The sequence below is a fragment of the Myxine glutinosa genome, chromosome 1 (assembly GCF_964187855.1).
Source record: "Myxine glutinosa chromosome 1, kmMyxGlut1.1, whole genome shotgun sequence".
Lineage (NCBI taxonomy): Eukaryota > Metazoa > Chordata > Myxini > Myxiniformes > Myxinidae > Myxine > Myxine glutinosa.
The window spans coordinates 333,067,909-333,094,240 of NC_136261.1; the positions used below are offsets into that span (position 1 = coordinate 333,067,909).

Consider the following 26,332-nt stretch of genomic DNA (forward strand, 5'->3'; position numbering starts at 1 on the left):
AACCTTCACCCAAGACTTTACCCCCAATTTCCCCAAAAATTTACCAATTAATACTTAATTAATAAATTTTAATTAATAAATATATTATTTTATTATTTTATACAATTTTAGATCCCGGACGTAGACCCAATTGCGAATCCGCAAATCGTAATTTGGACGAGCCCCCAATTCTGTTACGTGGTCCTCCCGGTAACTACCTGGTCTCGGTGACCCCCGGACCGTGGGAGGCACCCCGCCTGAAAGATATATGATTTATACGCTTTCGTAACGCAATCAATATGAATTCCAGTCAATAAGAAACCCCACACCAAGGATCCGGAGTAATCAATAATATATTCCCCCCAGGAATCAACAACCATCAACAATCAATCACTAAGATGGCCATCTTACATATGTGTCCCCCCCTGTCCCCACTCACGACCACTTGGGCCACTGTCCCTCACAATGTCTCTCTTCTCCGCACACGGGCGGTGGAACGAACCCCGGGCGGACGTGCTCCAAACGTGCACGTCTCGTACCGGGGACAGCTGCTGCAGCACACACCTCCTTGCCAAGCAACGGGGCAAAACCAAGCGCGGCTTGCAACGCGCGCGAGGCCCAAGGTGCGACCCGTACGTGTCCTTGTAGACAGTGAGGTGAACTGTGCCGGACGCTGGGTTCCGTGCACGAACCCACGGCAACTTGACGTGTCAAGGGGTAATTATCCCGCGCAGGTAACTCCTTTTGTCAGACGGGCTTTCAAACGCAGCGTCCTCCACGCTGCTCAATATCGATACCAACTCTCGTCGGAGCTCGGCGAGGAAGAGGAAGAAGATCGTCGCTTCTCCAGGACCTCGTGTCTTTTTTCTTCCTCCGTTTCCGGTCTCCTTTTTCCCAGAAGGGCTCCTGACCCTTTAATCACAACAACCTTTAATCGACTACACATTGATAAGCAAAGACCTGAATAGTAATTCACATAAATCCACATAAATCCGTAACACATGGATGAGTCGGTTTCATTTCTAGGTGGAAATCCACTTCACTGTTGTCAGCATTTTTTGCTGTGCGTGTAAGGGGTTGGAGGGAGGACCAGAAAGGCAACCTTAAGTTGGGATATTTCAGACCTACCTTATTTTTATGAAGCTGAGACACGACTATCTCATATTCTCCTCTCTTTCATATGAAATGTTGTGTTATCAAAAGTGACCGGAAAGATCTTTTTTTAAATTTCCAGTGTCCAAGTCTTTCATCCAGATCAAAAATATACTTGTACACCAGAAAACCCATAAGACCATCTTCTTGTACTATTAACACTGCTTCTGCTACTTGTTTCCATGATTTTCGCAACCAATCGCTGAGATGATAAATTATTCAGGGAAACTTCATAGGAAATTATTAAATGGGAATCTAAAGACAAATTTTACAAGTAGTGAATTAATAAATCCTATCATTATCAAAGTTTACACTTTCCCCTTAAAATTAAACTTTCTCAGAAATGTCATTCGCGGTAAGTCGAGGACCTTCAACATTTCACAGCGTATTCAGCACCTCCAATAATAATGGAGACTTAGATGCCACCTCAGAAATTACCAAAGGACCTGGTATGCGTCTATGTGTGAGTGGATTGTCTAATCAAAATATTATCATTCTTTTATATTAACAGATCACACCTACAAAACATTCACCCCCGTTAACTTGCACTCAGCCCACCTGCATTAACTTGTGCTATATGTTTCACTATCCTATGTTGGAATATGGTACGTGATACTGCACTAACCACCGCAATGCTGTACTAATGTGACGCTATTCTGAGACTGTTATGCTGCGCTATGTGTACACTGCTGCTGCTACAGTTGTGAAGACTCATGGAAAAGCTGTTGCTCACACAAATCATACACTCATGTACAGATAGAGACAGCAGACACCACATTGTTACGTATTACCTCCCCAAACCCCGGCCCCTCAGAGTCTTGAGAGGGAACGCGGCAGAAATATTTGTTATATTGCGGTTTCTAATAAACCATATTAAAACCACACCAATGCAATTGTAGAACAAAACAAGTAATTGTATTAAGAACTCTGACATACACAATAATAACACTCTTAAAGAAAGTACAAAGAAAATGTCACTTGCATCAAATGAACAATACATATGATGGTACCATAATTCCCCCAATGCTCTCAAAGCAATGAACTCACGATACGCCAACCGTGAGTGTAATGTAACATTCCCAAAAGTCCATGCACTGATTTCCACGCTGGATGAAGATCGAGGTCGTGCAGAACGATGAGAACAGGCAGGTATCGACAAGGTGGCAGACGAGGAGTTATGAGGTGAGAGGTCGATATGGGAATTGAGCCGATATGGAAACCAACGGCAATGAACACGATGATGTCAATATGAGAATCCCAATGACAAAACAAGATGCACCAAGCTGACAGCCTCTTCGAGGACAAAATGGCGTATCGGCCTGTAATGGAGGCGCTTGATTTCTCCAACGATGACTCACACTTGGTGATAAAACCTGAGACACAGGTCTAATTGCAATCGCAATATATGACAATGTTGCAAACAATCCCTTTCACGGGAAACCTCAACTCATTCGCGACCAATATATAAATACAAGTCCACTCGCAGCCTCGACGTAACTCACAGCTCTCTCCTGTCTCTGCCCATATCGATCTCCCTTCTTCCAGTCTCTTTGCCGTGTTTTCCTTTTTCCTTCACAAACATTTATTTTTACCTTTTACTAAAGTCATCTCCATTTCACATAAAAATCAAAGTCTTAACAACAATATTACCTGAAACTAAAAATCCTACAAGCATATAATAACAACAAAGGCGGAAGTGACGAATCCGTAACAACATCACTTCACACTTGGCATCAAACAAACATGCCATTAACCTGCGGAGATTCTACTTCCCAGATCACACTGGATGGTGGCGCCATCTAGTGGTAGCACTTTTCTCTCTGCGATCAGTAGGCCATTTTTAGGGAGAAATGCCCCTCCCACGTGTTTTGTTCATGCTCCTCTAAATGTCAAGCGTTTTTTGTTTTTTTCTTTGTCATGACTTGGCCAAGGTTTGAATTGAACCTCCAACCTCACAGACTCAGAGCGGATCAATTCCACTTCATCTGAACTACACAATGGCACTAAGTCGATGCTGTACAATGTCGCACTGTTCTGTATTGACCTGGAATATGTTGTACTCTCATATACGAGTACTTTGCACGTGCCATACTCCATTTAAATACACTCTTCTGCATTATTCTGTTCTCTCTCACCTTGCGGGCTCAGTTGTGCTACTCATCGGTGTGGCTTTGTTGTCTGAATGTTGATATTCCCGACTAAACCTTTTTTCTGTAAATCCACCACATTTTCTACTGCTCTCTATTAACATAATTTATGTTCCCAATCTTAGTCTTTATACTGTCCCACTGGAAACAAGACGTTCCCCTATTTAACCACTATAAAACTGTTTTGTATACAATGTTTTTACTTGATGAAGAGTGAGGTGACAGGAAAAGTTACACACTGACAGTGGGTCAGTGAGACACATGTGGACATGACAAGGGGATGAACAAATGGGAGTAGAGAAAACTGAGAAAGAGATAGCAAGCTGCAAATACATGAGGAGATATAGAGAATGGCTAATGAGGAGACGAATCATCGTCAGGTTGAAGAATGATATGAACTTCCTCATTAGATGTTATTAGTTGCTTGTGTTAAATAATTGTCTAAATGTGTGTGTGTGTGTGTATATATATATATATATATATATATATATATATATATATATATATATATATATATATATATATATATATATATATGGGTCAGAATTTTGAACGAGGTACATTTGGGCCTCCCAGGGGTCAAAACAATTTTTGTGGAATAGCTAGAAATCACCTTCATATCCTTAAAGCCCTAAGCCTGGGCTATCAAACGCAGCCAAACCGACACCGATCGGCCCAGAGGTTCCGTTTTTATTCATGGTCAAAGTTTCCCTTCCTTTTTAGCATAATGTAAGAGACCAAAATAAGATATATGAATTCCTTCCTCTTCTTCCCGAAGATGCTGTTTCGGCTAGTTTTGCATACTTAACGCACCAGTAGCGTCCCGATCTTTTGAAATGGCATAGAATTCAAGCTAATGTGATGGTCTGATGGTATATTTCACTTCGATATGCACTTCCCTGGCTTACAGGGAGCATGACCGGTGTGTAACGTAAGAGACCGTTATGGTTTCTAAATTCACACTCAAGCTTGTTGTGTCTCAGAGAAACAAAGGTCAATGATTTTTACAGCGTTAATACATACGTATAAGTGCTGTTTGTTGCGCCCTAAATAAGAACTATGGAACACCCTGATATGTGTAAAACAGGGCTTATATAAATATCTCTTACGTTACGGTTCATCTTCTTCATCCTATATGAGGAGGAGCTGTGACTCAGGAACTGACATGAGTAACACAAAAACACATTCAGTAGACTAGTTATATAGATCTACTTTTATTCCAGCTGTGAAAAGTATCTGAAAAAGGCTTTTATAATGAATGCATGGCTTTGAAGGGTAACGAAATACTAAAAAAATGCCCTTTTTCTCCATTTTTTGAGGTTCAGAGGCTTATAACATGTAGATAATTGATAAAAAGTATATAAAACTATACATTTTCTGAAAGCCGTGATTGTGTTCTACACGATGACACCTAAATATACTAATTCAGAACATTTGGGACAAAGTTATATAGGTTTAAAGCAATCAATGTGTGTTTTTTGGGATTTGTACCTCGTTCAAAATTCTGACACACACACACACATATATATATATATATATATATATATATATATATATATATATATATATATATATATATATATATATATATTAGGGTGGTCCTCAAATGTACACCAAAAAATAAAATTGGACTTTTTTCAGGTGCTTGTTGCTAAAACTGTTCCTTATTGTGTAAAAATTAAATGTGCCAAAGATGGTTTCTATACGACTTTATTTAATACTGTCACACTTGGGTTGAAAATTACAATGTTTCAGTATCAACAACAACAACATGCATTTTAAAGGCCATTTTCCCTGCTAGAGCAGGGGTTAGCCTTGCGGTCCCCATGACGATCTTCTCCATTTTGCCCTATTTTCTGCATCTCTCCTTGTTAACCCCCTTGCCCGCATTTCTTCTTCCACCATCTTTAGCCAAGTCTTTTTCGGTCTTCCCCGTCCTCTGCTTCCTTCTACATTCATTTCCATCACTCTTCTCAACCAGTCACTTTCATCCTTCCTCAACACATGACCAAACCATCTCAACCTGTTCCTCTTCACAGCATCAATCACAGGCTCTATTCCCATCATCTTTCGCAATTCATCATTTGTCTTCCTCTCTCTCAACGATACTCCACACATCCACCGAACCATTCGCATTTCCACCCTTTCCAACCTTCGTTGCTGCTCTACGTTTATTACCCATGTCTGGCTCCCATAAATCATAACACTTCTCACACATGCAGCATACACCTTTCCCTTCAGCTTCAACGACACTCCCCTCATCATCAGCACGCCACCCAGTTCCCGAAACTTCTTCCATGCACATCTCACTCGAGCAACCGTTGCCGAGTCTGATCCACCTTCTCCATTCAGCATGTCTCCGAGGTAGCAAAATGTTTTCACACCTTCCAGCTTCACGCCATCTCCAAGATCCAACTCAACATTTCCTCCATCTGCAGCTCCCTCTGTGCACACCTTACATTTGAATGTAGCTGCCACACTGGTTAATGACCCTCTCAGACCACTACATTTTTGATGAACCCACTCAGCGCACATTGTACATTGAATGGAGTTCACTCCGACACCCTTCCTACACACAGCACAGGGCCACTTCCCAGTTCTTTCCACCTCACCACATGCTTTACCACTTGCCATCACCTTCGTCTTTCCGATATTCACCTTCAGACCTTTTGTCTCCATACATTCCTTCCACGTGGTCATCTTTTCCTTCAGTCCATCCATACTTTCCGCAATCAACACCAGATCATCTGCATACAACAACTCCCATGGTAAACCCTCCTTTACGTTCTGAGCCAGCACCTCCATCACAGCTACAAATAGTAATGGACTTAGTACCGACCCCTGATGCACTCCCACCTTCACCTCAAACTCACCACTAGGGTGGTGCTCAAAATAAAAAATTTTAAATATTTACTGGGACATGGCTTTATGTTGTTCCTTTTGTTCCAAAATGAAAAGACACCAAATATGAAAGCAATCTGATTTTATTTAGGGGTGCCACATCAGCCTTCAAACTAAAGGTGTCTACAAAACTTTTCTATATATGGATCGAAAGCAAAACCAGAAGTTTGTTTAATGAAAATCCACCCTCCACTCACTTTCTTTGTATTCTAGCAAACACAAGTTACAATAGCTGCACAAATAGCACTATATTGCTATGAAAACTCAAATTCAATGATAACAATCCAAATGTTCAGTTCATAAAATGAAGACACCATATCACATAATATTAAAAAACCCAAATATAATGAGAAATGTAACTCCTATTTCTGGGCCTATTTCACCACTGTTCCCTTCTTGGCATCGGGGTACATCTTCCTGTGAGCAGCAACAACTTGGAGCAGAGCTTGCTTTTGCTCTTCATCCTTTGTAAGGAGCTTATTGTAGTCTTGTATCAATGCGACACCCCTTTCTGTCCTGTCGTTCACCACGACTAAGCCACTGGCGGCTTTCTTTGCTTCCTGAAAGCTGGTTTCTTGCTCCCATGAACCAGGATCCTTATCCATCCAATCAGTTGGGGTCCCTAGGATGCTGAAGAAATGCTTGGTGTGTTTTGTTATGAGGCCAGCGATTGACAGGGCGGTTCCTCGTTTGATAGCTGGTCTCTTTGGAGAGGGGTTTTCACCGTCATTTTTCAATGCTTCAATCATATTGATCTTGCTTTCTTTGTCAATTCTGGTGTCAAAGAATGCAAATGCCACTAGTACTGGGCTCATGTACCACGTGTGGTGGCCAAGTGCCTTCAAGGCTGCCTGAGCCATCTTCTGATTGATTTGTTCAAACTTTTCCAACTTCTTGAAGAGGTTAATGTCATTCAGGGGAGCCTCAATAGCTTGTGGAGCCCGAAACCAAGCCTGTACATACACAAGGCAGACAAAAATGTTGAAGGCTCGGAGTTCTCTCGCCTCTCGAAGTGTCAAGTGGAACTCTGACCGAAACATGAACACCTGTAGTGAATATAGTGCTTTTGCCATCCATCTGGCTCTGTGCATTGCTCCTGGAGCCATGATCCGGATTCCACGAGATGGGATTCCTCCCATGTAGATGACAGTCAGTTCTAGGAGTTCACGATAATCATCTCGTGGCTGCTGATCTTTCAAACACACAAGAACGTTTTTGCTTCCAACACAGTGTCTACAGATCCCATTGAAGCCTTCCTCTCTGAGAATTGATCGTGAAGAAACTTCCTGTCCTCGGGGTTGGTGATTATGGCCTCCGAATCTGCATGCCTAAGATCAAACGTCTTCTCCAAGGAGGCCTTGAAGGATGCTTCCTTTTTCTCTTGGGTCGCACCACCCCTCTTTGCACCTTTTTGGAGGCTCCTCCATTCTTCATATAGCCTCTCCAAACGATGGATGCAGTGCTGCTTCGTCGTTGTAGGTAGGTGAGCTTTTTCCCAGAACTTCACAACCTCTTCAATGGTGAGAGTTGCACTCTCCCGGGCAGTGCGATTCTCCTTCTTCAGGTGATGGAAAAACAGGACAAGAGATTGATGCACAGTCGGGGCTTGGCACCTTTGATGGCATCTCCAGAAGTGGACCCAATGAGATACACATTATCCTGAGCCCGAGTTTTCAATGAAACACTGGTACTAGCACATGCCATATCTGCAAAATAAGCAAGAATGTGGGTAAAATCCTGTTAATTCTTACTCCACAGGGTCACTCTCTACAAAAGAGCCACAGTCAATAAGTTAGGCCTACATATTACACACTAAAAAAAGCGTACCCCTGACCCCGGGAACCTGTACAAAACATGCATGAAAATTGCCCAGATAGTGATCATAGGAAGTCTCAAAACTGTATGTATAATATATTATATATATATAATGTATAATGTGTATTTATGTATATTTATTATTTAATGTATATTTACTATATATTTATTTTTAATATTATATTTAATGTATATATATAATTATGTATTTATTTTGTGTATATACAGCCCAAAAAATGGGAATTCCTATTTTTGCATGGGGGAAAATTCATCACTGATGTGGCACCCCTAAATATTATTGGATTCCATTCAAATTTGGTGTGGTTTCCTTTGACACCAAAAGGAACAAAAATAGACCATGTCCCGGAGAAAATCTGCATTTTGCTTTTTTGAAGCCCACCCTACTCACCACTGTTCCCGTCCTTCGTCCTTACAGCTGTGCGCGCTCTTTTGTACATTGCCATCACTACTCTGATCAACCATTCCTCCACTCCTAACTTCCTCAATGCCCATGTCAATACTTTGCGTGGTACCCTATCGAATGCTTTCTCCAGATCAACAAACCCAAGAAACAACTTCTTCCTCTTCTCCATGTACTTCTCCTGCAACTGCCTCACAATGAAAAGCGCGTCTGTCGTTCCTCTTCCTGGCATGAATCCAAACTGCATTTCGTCGATCTTCACTTTCTTCCTTATCCTCCTCTCCAACACCCTTTCCAATACCTTCATTCCATGCTCCAATAACTTTATCGCTCGGTACGAGCCACACTCCAGAGGGTCACCTTTCCCCTTGTATAGAGGGATGAGGGTACTCGACTCGATGAGGTTTCAGTATCGACACACAAAATTGTTTTTAATAACCAAACACTCAGATGTAATTCCAAATCAGTAAGAATGTATGACAATCATAGTAAACACAGAGTAAGAGTCCTCCAGACCATTGATTCCTCATTAATAAGTTCTGTGGTAAATTATTTCCTCCTTATCTTCTTTGTGTTGGGGAACTGATGGCGATGCCACTCAACAACTCGTAGTTGGCCCGATTCCAGTTTCTGGATGCAGAATGAAACGACATCTTCTTTGCAACTTAAAAATACACCTGAAACTCCAGAGTCCAGGTCATCAGGCATCATTGGCTTAAACTTGCTTTGGTCAATGGAATTCCAGTTTGACTGGAAACGCTTGAAGACGGCTATCTCAGGTCCTTTGATGGACCAAGAAATGGTTTGAATGCTGCCATTGCTGCCTCTACCACTAGTTCCAGAATGTGATGCCGGCATGCAAAATGTAGTAGTGGTCGTCCAAGCTTTTGCTGCAAAATAGTGCACGCACCAAGTGCTGAACCAGTGTTGCTGGCTGTCGTGTCAAAGCTCATACCTGCCACCATGTCTTGCAAATGCCATTCTTCGAGGCATTGCATAACAGCAGCAGCTGTTGCTAGTCCAGTTCCTGCTGGTAGCTTTGGCACACCCAGAAGCTTTCCAGTTCCTTGTGGGTCACTGACAATGACAGGAAGGCGATCAACTTTTTTAGTCCCATCGTCTGGAAGGAGCTTGCCGTCCGAATGAACTACCAGACTTGTGTTTGGAGCATAGGATGTCTGGATGTCACCTGCAATTGTCTTCCGTTGGATCCGCCTGGATTTCCTGATCGATGTGCGGTTGATGGCCAACTCTGAAGGGTCGTGTCCCAGAGCAGAGGCTGCTGCTGACAAGATGTGAACAGCTGATCGATCGCTAACCTTGGTGCGGTCGAGAGCTGCTGTTAGGTCCGGTATAACAATGCTACTTGCACGCTTTCGGCTCTGCCTCTTTGAAGCAGATAGAACAGCAGAGTCGTCATGATCACTGGCTTCAGCACTGCTGTCTGTTGATGATGCTAGCTCAAGAGTCTCCTCTCAGGCTGCGTGCTTCTCTTTTTCATGCTGCTCTCTTTCAGTCAACACCTTGTCGCGTTGATGTGTCCGCTCCTCTTTTCCTGCTAGCACCTTGTCAACACCAACCATAAAGCCCCGTCGACCTGGCTCCCGTTGTGCCTTAAGGAATTCACGGTCCTCTGGTATTTTGATCAGATCAAGGACATCAACATGAGCAATGTCAAATAAGTCACGTAGACCGGTTTGAAACTGCTCTTCTTTCTTTATCTGAGGGACAGATCGCCAGCTCTTTCCTTTCAGGATGGATCTGTATTGTTCTACTTTTCTCTCTAGTTTTGCAATGATATATTCCGCCCATCTGCAGTAGGGATCCGTGCTTTCTCCCAGATGGACAATGTCTCACGAACAACAGTTGTTGCGGCACTGCTTATGTCCAATTTCTCAGCATGATGTAGCTTAAAGTATCGCTGCAGAATCTCTTGCCAAGATGGGAGCCGAGTTTCTGGTAGTTTTTCAATATGGCAGCCTATCAGCCACACATGGTTCTTTTTTCTGGTTGCTCTTCTTGAAGTACTTGCACTCGCCATCATAACTGAAACAAACCGAAATAATTTCTGTATAGTGCTGATTAGCAGATTAGCAGGGGCCATGTGACAGTGGTAAAAGTTGTCAAAATGAAATGAAATTTTACCCAATTTGTTCTCTCTACAGGTGTAATAAAAAAATGGAAAAGCACTTTAGAAAAGTTAATGTTTACATTTGAGGACCACCCTAATATATATATATATATATATATATATATATATATATATATATATATATATATATATATATGAAATCCTATATATGAAATCCTTTGGTATCCACAAATGTATTTATTTGGTTTGCAGTGGAAGAAAACAAAAAAGGTTGAAAAAAATTACTAATACTTAGCTCTTTCCACCCAGAAATCCTAAAATGGACCGGACAATATTATTGGTACCTTATCGAAGTTGTTAGAAATAATTAGATTTCAAGCAGGTGATTCTCCTTTACTTTGGAAATGAAATCATCCATGGTGAGTTGCACGTGCCTGCAATATAAAAATCACTCATTCAACCAGTTTGAATGGAGAAAAGGAGTCATCCTGCTGTTTTGTGTCACTGTGTGTACCGCAATGAGCATGGAGAAAAGAAAGAAAACAAGGGAATTTTCTGAGGAGGTCAGACACAAGATTTTAGCCAAGCATGGACAATTTCAAGGCTGCAAGGTCATCTCCAGAGACCTTGATGTTCCTGTGACCACCGTACGCAATGCTATCAGGAAGCCCATGGCACTGTAGCCAACCTTCCTGGACGTGGCCACAAGAGAAAACTTGATCGAATATTGCAGCGAAGGATTGCAGCAAATATGGCAGCGAATATTGCAGCGAATAATGGAGAAAGCACCTCGATCAACTGCTAAACAGATTTAAGTTGACCTTCTGACACAAGGTTCAACAGTTTCAACTCACTCGCACCATCCGTCGCAAACTCAATGAAAGGGGGTTCTATGGTAGGAGACCCAGGAGGACCCCGCTGCTGAGAAAGCCTGACTTGAGTTTCCAAAACACACCTGAACAAGCCAAAATCCTTCTGGGAGAATGTCATGTGGACAGATGAGACCAAATTAGAGCTTTTTGTTAAAGCACATCATCTCTATGTTTACAGAAAAGAAAATGAAGCCTTCGAAGAAAAGAACACCTTCCATACAGTCAAACAGGAAGGAGATTCAGTGATGTTTTGGGGTTGCTGTGCTGCCTCTGGCACTGGGTGCCTTGAATGTGTGCATGGCATCATGAAATCAGGAGATTACCAAGGCATTTTGGAGCACAACGTTCAACTCAGTGTCAGAAAGCTGGGTCTCCGTCAAAGGTCATGGGTCTTGCAGCAGGACAATGACCCCAAACACACTTCAAAAAGCACCCAGGAATGGTTTAAGACAAAACGATGGACTGTTCTGAAGTGGCCAGCAATGAGTCCAGATCTAAATCCCACTGAATACCTGTGGGGAGATCTGAAAACAGCAGTTGGGATAAGGCACCCTTCAAATCTGAGAGAACTCTAGCAGTTTGCACAAGAAGAGTGCGCCAAACTGCCAGTAGAGAGGTGCAGGAAACTCATTCATGGCGACAGGAAGGGCTTGACTGCAGTCAGTTTGTGGCTGTGCTACCAAATATTAAGTCTGGGGTGTCAATAATTTTGTCAATGCCATTTATTTTTATTTCCTGATTTAAAAGGATACATTAAGTTCTGAATCAAAAATAAAGGTTCTGTAATATTAACAGTGAAATAAAGAATTGTGGAGACCAAATACTTTTGTCAATTTCAACTTGTTTTTAGAGAAAATTGTGAGTTATTTTGAAAAAAGTGCAAGGGTGCCAATATTTTGGCCACGACTGTATATATATATATATTTATTATAATAGGCGAAGGTGATTCTGTCCGTCTGTCTGGGGGTGTGGCTTAGTCCGTTTGCAGAGTAGCTCCACCCATTCTTGGAGAGGCTTCATGTAAACAAATATCCACCATTTTATTACCTCGAATGGCTTTGAGGCCTGTTTCGTTAGGCCCATGCTGTCTTTCTCTCTCACACAGGTTTATTTCAATTCTAATTCGATATATCATTTCATTTTTAACAATCGCTAACATAGTGTTAGACTCGGTTGAAAAAAAACGGGAAGAGAATCCCAAGAAAGTTTCCGTTTATAGAACGAAATGATTTCTCAAAGGCCTGTAAACTAAGCGCCCATTTTATCGAATTCACCATCTGATTTAATTTTTATCGATGGTTTTAGACTCGGTGTCAGAAATAATTGAGAACATTCACGCACACACGGGAAATTGCCGAGATATATTTGTAAAAATCGCGCCACGATGATACACAAAAATACAGCGCCGAAAATAACATTCGGGGAAAATGTCAACATATATTAAAAATTCGCTTTTTCTTTTCCGTTAAGATATATTACTTTTACCTTTTATGAGAGTCGGCACAAAAACGACATATATATCTTCGTTCTTTCTTATTTCATTCAACATTATTATCCGGAAGTAAAATATGTTTCAGGAATTTACCGAGAGATATTTCTTCGTTTTTTTAGCCAGGAGGACTATGTTTTAACAGTCGCTAACATAGTGTTAGACTCGGTTGAAAAAAAACGGGAAGAGAATCCCAAGAAAGTTTCCGTTTATAGAACGTTTATAGAAGTAAAATATGTTTCAGGAATTTACCGAGAGATATTTCTTCGTTTTTTAGCCAGGAGGACTATGTTTTAACAGTTGCTAACATAGTTTTAGACTCGGTTGAAAAAAAACGGGAAGAAAATCCGATGAAAGTTGCCCTTTATAGAACGAAATGAATTCTCAAAGGCCTGTAACTTCAAGTCCATTGAGATTTTTTTTTTTTTAATCGCGGAATGGTCAGTCATACACCGCCCGAAATAAGAGATGGGAAAATGCCGAGATATATATATTTTGTTTAAATCGCGGCATGGTCAGTCATACACCGCCCGAAATAACAGACGGGAAAATGCCGAGATATATTAAAAATTCGTCCATTTGATGACAATCGTCACGATGAAATATTTAATTTATACGTCGTCACAATAATGTGGAGAGAGGAGCATAGCTTCGTTCACGTGTCGCCACACACGGGAAATTGCCGAGATATATTTTTTTAAAATCGCGGCATGGTCAGTCATACACCGCCTGAAATAACAGACGGGAAAATGCCGAGATATATTAAAAATTCGTCACCACACACGGGAAATTGCCGAGATATATTTTCACTTTGCACAAAAATAACATCAAGTAATCGAATCAATAGGAATGTCCTGTGCCTATAACATCGACGTTATAGGCACAGCTGCATCTAGGCATTGTGTAACATCGACGTGGCTTTTGTTTTAATTAAAACTTTTTGTACTTGTTTTTATTAGTTATGTGCGCATACACTTTAAATAGGTTTATTTGAAAGCTTTAATTTTCACAATGTAATTTACTTGCCATTTGTCATTTGATAATTACGAGACACTTCCTCTTGAGGATCGTGACAATTCATGCGTTGCGTGGAAACTTCCATTTCCAAAATGAATGCGACGGTCGATGAAGAACGCAGACTTGAACAGGATGTAGCAAGAAAACGAATGAGACGGGCGATCGAGTCCGTCGACGAACGTCAATGCAGACTTGAACAGGATGTAGCAAGACCGCACAGAGACCGCACGAGACGGGAGAACCGCACAGGATGCTGCTGCAACAACGATGAGGAGGGTTAGAGAGGAGCGAGGAGTTGGAGAGCGAGGTGCTCAGGGTTGGACAGTGAGGCGCGAGGGGTTGGAGAGCGAGGAGCGAGGGGTTGGAGAGCGAGGAGCGAGGGGTTGGAGAGCGAGGTGCGAGGGGTTGGAGAGCGAGGAGCGAGGGGTTGGAGAGCGAGGAGCTAGGGGTTGGAGAGCGAGGAGCTAGGGGTTGGAGAGCGAGGAGCTAGGGGTTGGAGAGTGAGGAGCAAGGAGTTGGAGAGTGAGGGCCGATTGGAGCGGAGAGTGAGGGCCGATTGGAGCGGAGAGTGAGGGCCGATTGGAGCGGAGAGTGAGGGCCGATTGGAGCGGAGAGGAGTGTGAGGAGGTATTGGAGAGGAGTGTGATGAGGTATTGGAGAGGAGTGTGAGGAGGTATTGGAGAGGAGTGTGAGGAGGTATTGGAGAGGGGTGTGAGGAGGTATTGGAGAGGAGTGTGAGGGGTTGGAGAGGAGTGAAAGGGCTTGGAGAGGAGTGTGAGGGCTTGGAGAGGAGTGTGAGGGCTTGGAGAGGAGTGTGAGGGGTTGTAGAGGAGTGTGAGGGATTGGAGAGGAGTGTGAGGGATTGGAGAGGAGTGTGAATGGTTGGAGAGGAGTGTGAATGGTTGGAGAGGAGTGTGAGGGGTTGGAGAGGAGTGTGAGGGGCTGGAGAGGAGTGTGAGGGGCTGGAGAGGAGTGTGAGGGGTTGGAGAGGAGTGTCAGGGGTTGGAGAGTTGTGTGAGGGATTGGAGAGGAGTGTGAGGGATTGGAGAGGAGTGTGAGGGATTGGAGAGGAGTGTGAGGGATTGGAGAGGAGTGTGAGGGATTGGAGAGGAGTGTGAGGAGGTGTTGGAGAGGAGCGAGGGGTTGGAGAGGCGAGTGAGGAGCGATTGGAGAGGCGAGTGAGGAGTGATTGGAGAGGAGAGTGAGGAGCGATTGGAGAGGAGAGTGAGGCGCGATTGGAGAGGAAAGTGAGACGCGATTGGAGGGGAGTATGAGGAATTTGAAGAGGAGTGTGAGGGATTTGAGAGGAGTGTGAGGGATTTGAGAGGAGTGTGAGGGATTTGAGAGGAGTGTGAGAGATTTGAGAGGAGTGTGAGAGATTGGAGAGGAGTGTGAGGGATTGGAGAGGAGTGTGAATGGTTGGAGAGGAGTGTGAGGGGTTGGAGAGGAGTGTGAGGGGTTGGAGAGGAGTGTGAGGGGTTGGAGAGGAGTGTGAGGGGTTGTAGAGGAGTGTGAGGGGTTGTAGAGGAGTGTGAGGGGTTGTAGAGGAGTGTGAGGGGTTGGAGAGGAGTGTGAGGGGTTGGAGAGGAGTGTGAGGGGTTGGAGAGGAGTGTGAGGGGTTGGAGAGGAGTGTGAGGAGTGTGGGGGGTTGGCGAGGAGTGTGAGGGGTTGGAGAGGAGTGTGAGGAGGTATTGGAGAGGAGTGTGAGGAGGTATTGGAGAGGAGGTATTGGAGAGGAGTGTGAGGAGGTATTGGAGAGGTGTGTGAGGAGGCATTGGAAAGGACTGTGAGGAGGTATTGGAGAGGAGTGTGATGAGGAGTGGCATTGGAGAGGCATGAGGTTGGAGAGGAGTGAGGGGTCACATATTATGTGCAATAAATAAATTGTGTTCATTACACCATTTTAACCATTTTGTAAAATTTAATGTGCAGCATGTAATTCAAGATGTCCAAATGTCACACACATCCATACCCGCGGGATTCCCACGGGTGACCCCACTAGTATGTGTGTGTGTGTGTGTGTGTGTGTGTGTGTGTGTGTGTGTGTGTGTGTGTGTGTGTGTGTGTGTGTGTGTGTGTGTGTGTGTGTGTGTGTGTGTGTGTGTGTGTGTGTGTGTGTATGTGTGTACGTGTATGTGTGCTCATTTGTATGTGTGTGTAACCCATCGCGAGTTAAAGCCACCTGATGGTGTAATACTTACATTGCTGCTATAATGCTTTTTTGCAACACTCGACAGGCATTTATTTTCTTTCCGAGATATTCTGTATGCTTTGTCTTCCCATCTGAACCTATGGCTCATAATGCTAAGAACCAAGCTTCAAATCCTATACGATTTTCCCTGTGTGCCCTTGTGATTCATGCAATAGTTATTGTTTTCTATTAATATTTTTGTTATGCATGTGTTTTGTGTTTTTTCCCTTTTTCCTTTTCATCATTTTGAGAGATTATGCTGTTGAACAGAATGTTGTGCATGATATTCCTTTTCTATTAAAACAACATTCCTTTCCCTCTGGGTGCTTTGTAGACAACAACCGATGCAGTTTCATTTGACTGATCAACTTATATATTCCTTTTTGTTAAATTTTTACATTGTCTATTTTAAATGTAATGCTCCTGTATTATTTATCTATTTTTAAAGCTCATGGAGGAGCTTATCATTATACATCACAATATCACATGCAGGTCAAGAACATTCAGGAAAGTAAATATGTATTTTTACATAAATTACAAGGACATTGATAGGCAGTGGATAAAAGACAGCAATGTGGGATTTCATTGTAGGATCCCAGCACCATGAACAACGTACTCAGCAAACAAACAAAGTATGGAACAGCAAACAGGCCGTGGAAACTGTGGAATCACTTCAATTTATTCCAAAACAAATTCACTGAACTTCTCGTTAACTCACAGACCATTTTATTGTATAAACACACGTATGGAGAAGGTCGCTTGTCACATCAAGCTTGCCTCTGAACCAGCAAGGTTCAATTCTCATATACACGACATGACCAAAACTATGTGGACACCCGAACATCGAACATCTCATTCCAAAATCATGGGCATTAATATGGAGTTGGTCCCCCCCTTTGCTGATATAACAGCCTCCACGCTTCTGGGAAGGCTTTCCACTACATGTTGGAACATTGCTGCGGGGATTTGCATGGCCAATGTTTGACAATATTATTGGTACCTTATCGGTACCATTCAGCCACATTAATGGTACCATTATTATTGGTACCATTCAGCCACAAGAGGATTAGTGAGGTCAGGCACTGATGTTGGGCGATTAGGCCTGGCTCGCAGTCGGCGTTCCAATTCATCCCAAAGGTGTTCAATGGGGTTGAGGTCAGGGCTCTGTGCAGGCCAGTCAAGTTCTTCCACACCGATCTCGACAAACCATTTCTGTATGGACCTCGCTTTGTGCACGGGGGTATTGCCATGCTGAAACAGGAAAGGGCCTTCCCCAAACTGTTGCCACAAAGTTGGAAGCACACAATAGTCTAGAATGTCATTGTATGCTGTAGCATTAATATTTCCCTTCCCTGGATCTAAGGGGCCTTTCCCGAACCATGAAAAACAGCCCCATGCCATTATTCCTCCTCCACCAAACTTTATAGTTGGCACTATGCATTCGGGCAGGTAGCATTCTCCTGGCATCCGCCAAACCCAGATTTGTCTGTCGGACTGCCAGATGGTGAAGCGTGATTCATCACTACAGAGAACACGTTTCCACTGCTCCAGAGTCCAATGGCGGCGAGCTTTACACCACTCCAGCTGACGCTTGGCATTGCGCATGGTGATATTAGGCTTGTGTGCTGCTGCTCGGCCAAATAGAAGCCCATTTCATGAAGCTCCCGAAGAACTGTTGTGCTGACGTTGCTTCCAGAGGCAGTTTGGAACTCGGTTGTGAGTGTTGCATCAGAGGACAGACGATTTTTATACGCGCTACGCGTTTCAGTACTCGGCCATCCCGTTCTGTTAGCTTGTGTGGCCTACCACTTTGCAGCTGAGCTGTTGTTGCTCCTAGACGTTTCCACTTCACAATAACAGCACTTACAGTTGATCGGGGCAGCTCTAGCAGGGCAGAAATTTGATGAACTGACTTGTTGGAAAGGTGGAATCCTATGACGGTGCCACGTTGAAAGTCACTGAGCTCTTCAGTACGGCCGATCCTACTGCCAATGTTTGTCTATGGAGAGTGCATGGCTGTGCGCTTGATTATATATACCTGTCAGCAATAGGTGTGGCTGAAACAGCCGAATCCACTAATTAGAAGGGGTGTCCACATACCTTTGGCCATGTAGTGTATATATAAAAACTCCGAGGCAGGATTTACAAAACCCTCAGTTAATCATCAACAAGCTGTTTCTGATTACATCTTCACCACTCTTGGTTTCAGTTGAATGCCAAGTCACATCATCTGATATATGCTTTGGTTGGGCCAAGCTAAGCAGCACAGGCATTTTGGTAAAAGAGATAACTGTTCCAATAGGCATGTGCATGTAAGCTAATCCAAGAAGTATATATAGCTAATAGAAGACATATCATTTATGTAGAATATATGCATAGATGAATATCATAGATGAGATGTGGAATATATATATATATATATATATATATATATATATATATATATATATATATATATATATATATATATATATATATATATATATATATATATACAGTGGAACCTTGACTTACGAGTTTAATTCGTTCTGTGACCGAGCTCGTAACTCAAATTGCTCGTTTCTCAAATCAAATTTCCCCATTAAAATGCATTGAAATGCTATTAATCCGTTCCAGCCCGCCAAAAACCACACCAATTATTTTTTAAATATACAGTATATATAAAAATATCTCGCGCTTTATATTTCACCTGTATGCAGCATACAAGTTGGCAGGATGGCCTGGACTGGAGGTACGCACACTTGACTCTAAACTGTCCAGCCTGGGTTTGAATCCCGACCCAGCTATAACCTGTCATGGGTGAATCACAGGCAGGGTGATTCATCAATGTGTGTACCGCTAAACTGGGCGCCCCGTTTGCGTCCCATTAGTTGTTGGATGTTAAGGATCTCACCGTGTTTTCCACAAAGAGAAGGCGAGCTATCGCCGGCACTCTGAACAAGTTGTGGCCTGGCATGCTCTTCTCCTCTGCCGTTATATACGTCCTCCTCGGCATCTTTTTCCAGAAGAGCCCTGTCTCGTCACAGTTGAAGATTTGCTGGGGGATGTATCGTTCGGCTTCTATCAGTTCGGCAAAAGTTATAATAAAATCTTCAGCTGCCTTCACATCCGCCTCACCAAGTCGACAACACGCACACCTCGCTCATGTTTTTCGACGATTGCGTGTTTTATATCCAAGCACATCATCCTCTTCTTCTTCTCAGTTATAATAAAATCTTCAGCTGCCTTCACATCCGCCTCACCAAGTCGACAACACGCACACCTCGCTCATGTTTTTCGACGATTGCGTGTTTTATATCCAAGCACATCATCCTCTTCTTCTTCTCAGTTATAATAAAATCTTCAGCTGCCTTCACATCCGCCTCACCAAGTCGACAACACGCACACCTCGCTCATGTTTTTCGACGATTGCGTGTTTTATATCCAAGCACATCATCCTCTTCTTCTTCTCAGTTATAATAAAATCTTCAGCTGCCTTCACATCCGCCTCACCAAGTCGACAACACGCACACCTCGCTCATGTTTTTCGACGATTGCGTGTTTTATATCCAAGCACATCATCCTCTTCTTCTTCTCAGTACCGTGTTTTCCACAAAGAGAAGGCGAGCTATCGCCGGCACTCTGAACCAACATGCGAAAACAAAAATGCAGCGATATACGGCAGAGATACTGTACTTGCACGGCAAGATAACCACGTGACCGGAACCCACCTGGTGGCACCTGGCGTAAACTCAAAATAACCAACATGCGAAAACAAAAATGCAGCGATATACGGCAGAGATACTGTACTTGCACGGCAAGATAACCACGTGACCGGGTGGCGAAAGCTCGTAACTCAGATCTCGGCTCGCATCTCAAAGCAATAAACCGCCCGAGCGACGGCTCGTATCTCGAAAAACTCGTAAGTTGGGGCACTCGTAAGTCAAGGTTCCACTGTATATATATATATATATATATATATATATATATATATATATATATATATATATATATATATATATATATATATATATACATATGCATCGATGTAGAAGTATAGAAGTATATCTAAACATTTCTTGCTGCCTATAGCAAGAACAAAAGTTATTTATTTTTCACTTTCTTAAGCAAACAAATTTATTTACACTTTTATAGTTCTAAATCAAAATTTCTGAAACCACCATGCCACGCTGGTATTTTCCCCATGAGTTTTATTTAATTTTACCCACAAGGCCAACCTATATTATATATTTGTTCATCGTTTGCTTTTCTTCAAGTGTCCCTGGGATGTCAGCAATATTCAATTTGATGTTCCAACTTGTGCTTTCGACTTCATTAAATGTAGTACATATGTTGCAAATGGAGAAAATTGCCTATTATGTGCCTAAGAATACAACATGACAATGACAAGAATAGAACGCAAGAGATTATGCCTTGAACAGAATCCCTGAAGGCAATTAGTGTTGAGCACCAGGTCAATGAACTAATGTATCATACATGAATGACCCAATAAGCATGAAATCCAGAATTAATTTTGCCTGATGGAACCAACACGAGTGGATTAAGCATTTCCAGTGTCCAACACTACATGTCGTTGTTTCTTTTTTGTGATATCTCTGTTTCTTCTCCTCGTTTTTACATCTCATTTCCTGTTTACACTTTTCCAGAGGGGCAAGGAGTGAACCTGAACCGGAGCAACCGGAACCACGAAAGGTTTCTCTGCAGCCAATTCCAGGTGTGGAGGACATCGATCCCGATGTCCTTGAGTCTATGCACTCATTGGGATGCTTCCAAGATAAGGGAAAACTCATCCAGGAACTGCTGTCAGAAGAGTGAGGACTTCATCTCAAACCTGAGCTAAACTGAACCTTACAAGTCTAATGATTTTATGCTAAGTCTAGCTTTCATTTCTCCATTTCACAATCTACACCCGAAACAACATTATATGATCTTACTCATGGGCGGCGATTCCGGGCACACTTTACCATTTGAGCTTTTGTAATCAAAATTTTAACAAACCTTTATTATGAGAAGATGTAGAACACTAGTTAATAAGTTTGACATTTTTACAGTGAAAAATATGTTTTCGTCATGTTTGGCATACTTAAGAAGAAGAAGAAGAGTAGCAAAAGAGAAAGGAAAGGGAAGTCTGAGTACAAAGCGGATGTGGACGGCCAAACAATGATTTTTTCTCCCCATGTAGATTTTCCCAATTAAAAAGCCACAAAGTTACCACAATTAAAATTACCACAAAGGAAATAAATAGGCGACATACACGGTGAGAAACCTTTGATTGTTTACTGTTTTGTGTTGGAAATTGAGTTGTTTTTTGTTCTGCGTACACCCCTTTTTTTCTTGCTTTTCGCAGCCTCAGCTCTAAAATCTTGAGACAACTCCCCTCCCCACATTGTCCAGTCGTCGTCCCCCGATCTGCAAAGAAATCTCCGCCGCTGATCTTACTTTGTACGGTTGACTCCCACCAATATAAAGAGATACTTTGTGGACGCCATTTTAATTGCTAAAATTAAAAATAGCAGGAATTAAATTTACATTTTTCCATATTTCGTTTTAAGTTGGGGTTATCACTTATGTTGTATAGTGTACACCATTTAAAGCCCATGTCTATACATTTTTGCTACTTTACTGTGTATTAGGCTACATTCAAGCTTCCAGGAACTGAATAAAATGGCAGAAATGCAAATATGAAGTTTAATACAATAATTTAACGAGAACATCACTCAGGAGAGAGCATACCCCTGCCAGGCTAAACAGTTTATGTTTTGTATCCCACTGGTAGGCCGGATCTTTATCCAGATCATAACCAGAATCGAATGGCTTGTTATTGTCACCTACCCAACTCAACCACCAACCCAACATCCAATCCGTCCATAACTTTTTGAGATATCGTGCAATAAATCGTTTTGGCCCGATCTCACAATGGTGAAGAATCATATTAGAAATTCTCAAATCCTGCAAAACCGAATCAATTCGTCCTCGTCACACACCCAACATGTCCATCAAATTTCAACCGAATGATAACGACAAGAATGTGTGTTACGACTGAACTAATGCTATAAGTTATTTAGGTGTGGTATGTAATTTTTGTGTGTTAGGGTTCAGGGTAGGGTTAGGGTTAGAGATATAAGCGACTGTGCTGACGTCATAATACCAGGCAATCATTGCTTGAATGACAACCGGGTTCTAAGGAGCATAGCCATTATAAAGAACTGAACTACCAGTAGAGAGCATACCTCCGCCTGGTTGGCCATATCACTCAATGGTGAAGAATCACATAAAAATTCTACTAGCCGGATCCGGATCCAGATCTTCACCAAAATTGAATCGATTCTTCCTTGTCACACACACAACCTGACCAGCAAGTTTCGTCCAAATCCATATATAACTTTTTGAGATATCCTGCTATGTATCGTTTTTGGCCCGATCTCGTAATGGTGACGAATCACTTAAAACAGGGGTTCTTTACCTTTTTTTGAGTCATGGACCCCTTTGCGAATCTGGTGAAAGCTACGGACTCCTCCCCAGAAAAATGCAGATAAGCACATCAACACCAAATTTTGCATACAATGAATAAATTTTATTGCATATGAAAATTATTTCCTTCACATACCGTCATAATCAGAATAAAAGTAGGGTTTTCTGAGCAGGGTTTTCTTCCCCCCCCCCCCCCCCCCCCCACAACTTAACTTCCCGGGTATGTCCATGTACCCCCCACCCCAGGGGTTAGGAAAAACCATGTTAACAGAAAAAAAACTCATTCCCAAGGTACCTCCCACGCATATTTTGATGTTACCCCCCCTGTGTCAGTGATTTCCGAAAATTAGGGGTAGGCGAAATTCAAATGGCCATAACTTTTTACCTTGTCATCCTATGGTTGCATATGACCCCTCAGAATGTTTGTCCTGGGACACTCTTTACAATGATATGTGTTATATGCAAATGAGGTCACTAATGAGGTCACCAGAGGTCAAACTATGAGGGAATGAGTTTTTTTTCTGTTAACATGGTTTTTCCTAACCCCTAGGGTGGGGGGTACATGGACATACCCGGGAAGTTAAGTTGTGGGGGGGGGGGTGTGCATGTAAACCCTACTCAGCCCACGGACTATAGGCTTGTGTCAAGGAATACCAAAATTCTCCAAGACTCTTTGAGTTGAACTCATGTCGTATCATTTCCTTTGTCTTCAGGTCAATGAGGTCATCTTTGGCAAGGTCTGCATCATTAATACAGTTTATATCAGCAAGGAAAGGATTACGAATCCACGTTTCAACTTTAAGGTCATCTGAGCAGAAGTAACCTTCGAAAGAGTTCTGCAATGTTTCCAGGTGTCTGCACATTTCTGCCTGCAGAGAAATAGTCAGGGCTTTGTCCCTCTCGACTCCATCCTGCAGAAGCACTTCCTCAAGCATTGGAAAGTTTGCATAGTTGTCTGCCTCCAATCTCCTCTTCCACGGTGGCAGCTTGGCCAAAAGAGCTTGAAGGTTTTCAGCAGCATCCATAATGGTGACTGCAGGGCCTTGATTTTTTTTTTTTTTTTTTTTTTGTATACAGAATCGAGGCTCGTGAAAGAGCTAACATTTATCAAACAAACAAATCAAACAAACAAATCAAACAAACAAGCAAACAAAGTATATAAAAAGGGGAGCGGTAGACAAGATGGGGAGAGAAGAGGAGGAAGCACACAAACACAACATTTGAGAGCAGGGACATCGGGAGATGTGTGGGAGGGAGAGGGCCTGGGGGGAGGCAGGATAGGTATAAAACGCAAGGACACCAAGGACTTCCAGGAAAGAAGTCAAAAGTCACCTCAAAAAAGTGGATTTGGGGTGAAATTAGCGGGGGTAGAAAAGATCAAGGTTTTGGATGGGGGAAGATAAGAGATGGTGGTGAACGGCTGTTTTAAAGACCTGGAGGGAGGAGTGGGATTGAAGGGAGTGGGGGAGTTTGTTCCAGAGGCGGGAGAAAAGAGGAATGAAAGAGTGAATGTGAGCAGAGAGTCTTGATGTTGGCAGTTTAACCATAAGAGGGTTGCAGGCAGATCATGTGCGACCTGCAGGAATATTTGGGGGACAGAGCCCAGAGAGAGCTGGGGGAGCAAGGCCGGAGAGGAGTCGGTAGAAGACCCAATGTTGAATCGAAAGACTTACCACATTCATATGGCCAAAAATATCCGCCAAATGAGGCAAGTCGTGAATGAACTCCTCCCTGTCAAACTGTTCCGAGAGTGGACTTTCCTTTTCTCTCAAAAAAGTGAAACTCTGCCCTAAGTTCCATCAAGCGCTTCAAGATTTGTCCTCTGGAAACCCAGCGAACTTCTGTGTGGTAGAGAAGAACTTCATATTCTGCTCCCATTTCGTGACAAAACCTCTTGAAAACGCGATGATTCAGAGCCCTGGCTCTGATGAAGTTGACGACTTTCACGGCAGTAGACAAGACTTCTTTCAGGATTGTTGGCAGAGTCTTTGATGCCAGTGCATACCGATGTAGAAAACAGTGAGCCTGGTTCACGGACCCCCTGAAGCCCACCCACGGACCCCAAAGGGGTCCATGGACCACAGCTTAAGAACCCCTGACTTAAAAGATTAAATTATAATTCTCATATCCGAATCCATATTCAGACCTTCACCAAAATCGAATGGAATCGTCCTTGTCAGACACACAACCGGCCCACCAAGTTTCGTCCAAATCCATCCATAACTTTTTGAGATATCCCGCTATTTATCATTTTTGGCCCTATCTCCCAATGGTGAAGAATCAATTTTAAAAATTATCGTAGCCGGATCCGAATCCGGATCTTCACCAAAATCTAATCATTTCGTCCTTGTCACATATGCTACATCTCTGCCAAATTTCGTCCGAATCTGTCCACAAATTTTTGAGATATTTTGTTCACAAACAAACAAACGGACAGACAAACAGACAGGGGTGAAAACATAACCTCCCTCCACCTTTGGTGGCAGAGGGGAACTATAAGTGTTATTAATGATGATATCATTGGTGCCTTAATTATGACGTCATAATTGGAGAAGTACAATGCTTAGTTTTGTAATCCGTTTGAAATTTATTGAGCGTGATCTACGCAACAATTATATTGGAGAATGTAAATTTATGATGTCATCGTCATGTGGTCTGGCAGCCATATTGGTTCTAAGGGAAAATCTTCTTCTCTGAAACCGCTTTTCCAATCAACACAAAACTTAAACAAATTGATCAACTACCCATGAGAAATATGGTTTTATAAAGATGACGTCGTTGGTCACGTGGTCTGGCAGCCATATTGGATCGAATTTTTTTAAACCTTTAAAAAAAAACAGAAGAGTTGGCTCACACCAAGTCCTTCTCAACAATGCACGGGTTAGGTATTCTATGAATACCATCTACGTTTTTATTTAATTATTTTGCTGGAAAACGATCTAATGTTTTTTTTTCGTATTATTGTACTAAGTTTCATGTTTGTATGTTAATCTGGAATTATGAGTTATTGTAAACTTTTAGTTGATTTCTTACCCATTTGAATGTATCATGAAGCAGCATAAGCAAATAGACATGGGTTTTAATGTTGTCGGTGTTTGCTCTGCAGTAAAATCTATAGCTCCAATTAAGAAAAAACATTTTGGCCCAATTTGAAGCAGTGCTATTAGAATTCCTGACATTAGTCTCCATAGCACCCCATTCTGTTCAAATTGCTGGATTATCCTCTTCAACTTGCTGGAATATCAAACTGGTGTGTATAATTGAAATGGTGAGATTCCATTGTGTCAATCTCACATGGCCATGAAATGACAGCAAAGGTTTCTCACGTATCTTTATTACCTAGATCCCTGATTTCCAACAGCACCAAGTAATTTTTCTGGAGAAATTGACTGACACAATGTTTAAATTGGTTTCGAATTGTGGAATAAGGAAACCACACACAGTAAAAGATGATTATGTGAAACTAACCCATGTTACATTTTAACCAATTGTGTACGACAGTTACTTTGATGCTATGTTTTTGAAATCTCTTTTTAATCAATTGATTCTTTCATTGAGTTTTTTCAAATACTAGCTGAAGTACCCAGGGAGGAAGAAGGTAGGGGGAGGGGAGAGGGGGAGGAGGAGAGGTGGTAGTGGAGTGGGGAAGGGGAGGGGTGAGGGGAAGTGGTTAGGGTGGGGAGGGGGAGGGGAGGGGAGAAGGGAGTGGAGGAGAGAGAGTGGAGAGATGTACAATATATACATATATATATATATATATATATATATATATATATATATATATA

At 42.3% G+C, this 26,332-nt stretch overlaps 1 protein-coding gene across 1 annotated transcript in view; it reads left to right on the forward strand.

Annotated features, from left to right (window-relative positions):
* Window positions 1-26,332, forward strand: part of LOC137412154 (serine/threonine-protein kinase BRSK2) — a 418,950-nt gene that overhangs the window by 322,541 nt on the left and 70,077 nt on the right. Inside the window, exon 10 of the mRNA XM_078779545.1 lies at window positions 20,723-20,887. Within this exon, the coding sequence (XP_078635671.1) occupies window positions 20,723-20,887 (165 nt within the window). The remainder of the gene's footprint in view (window positions 1-20,722; window positions 20,888-26,332) is intronic.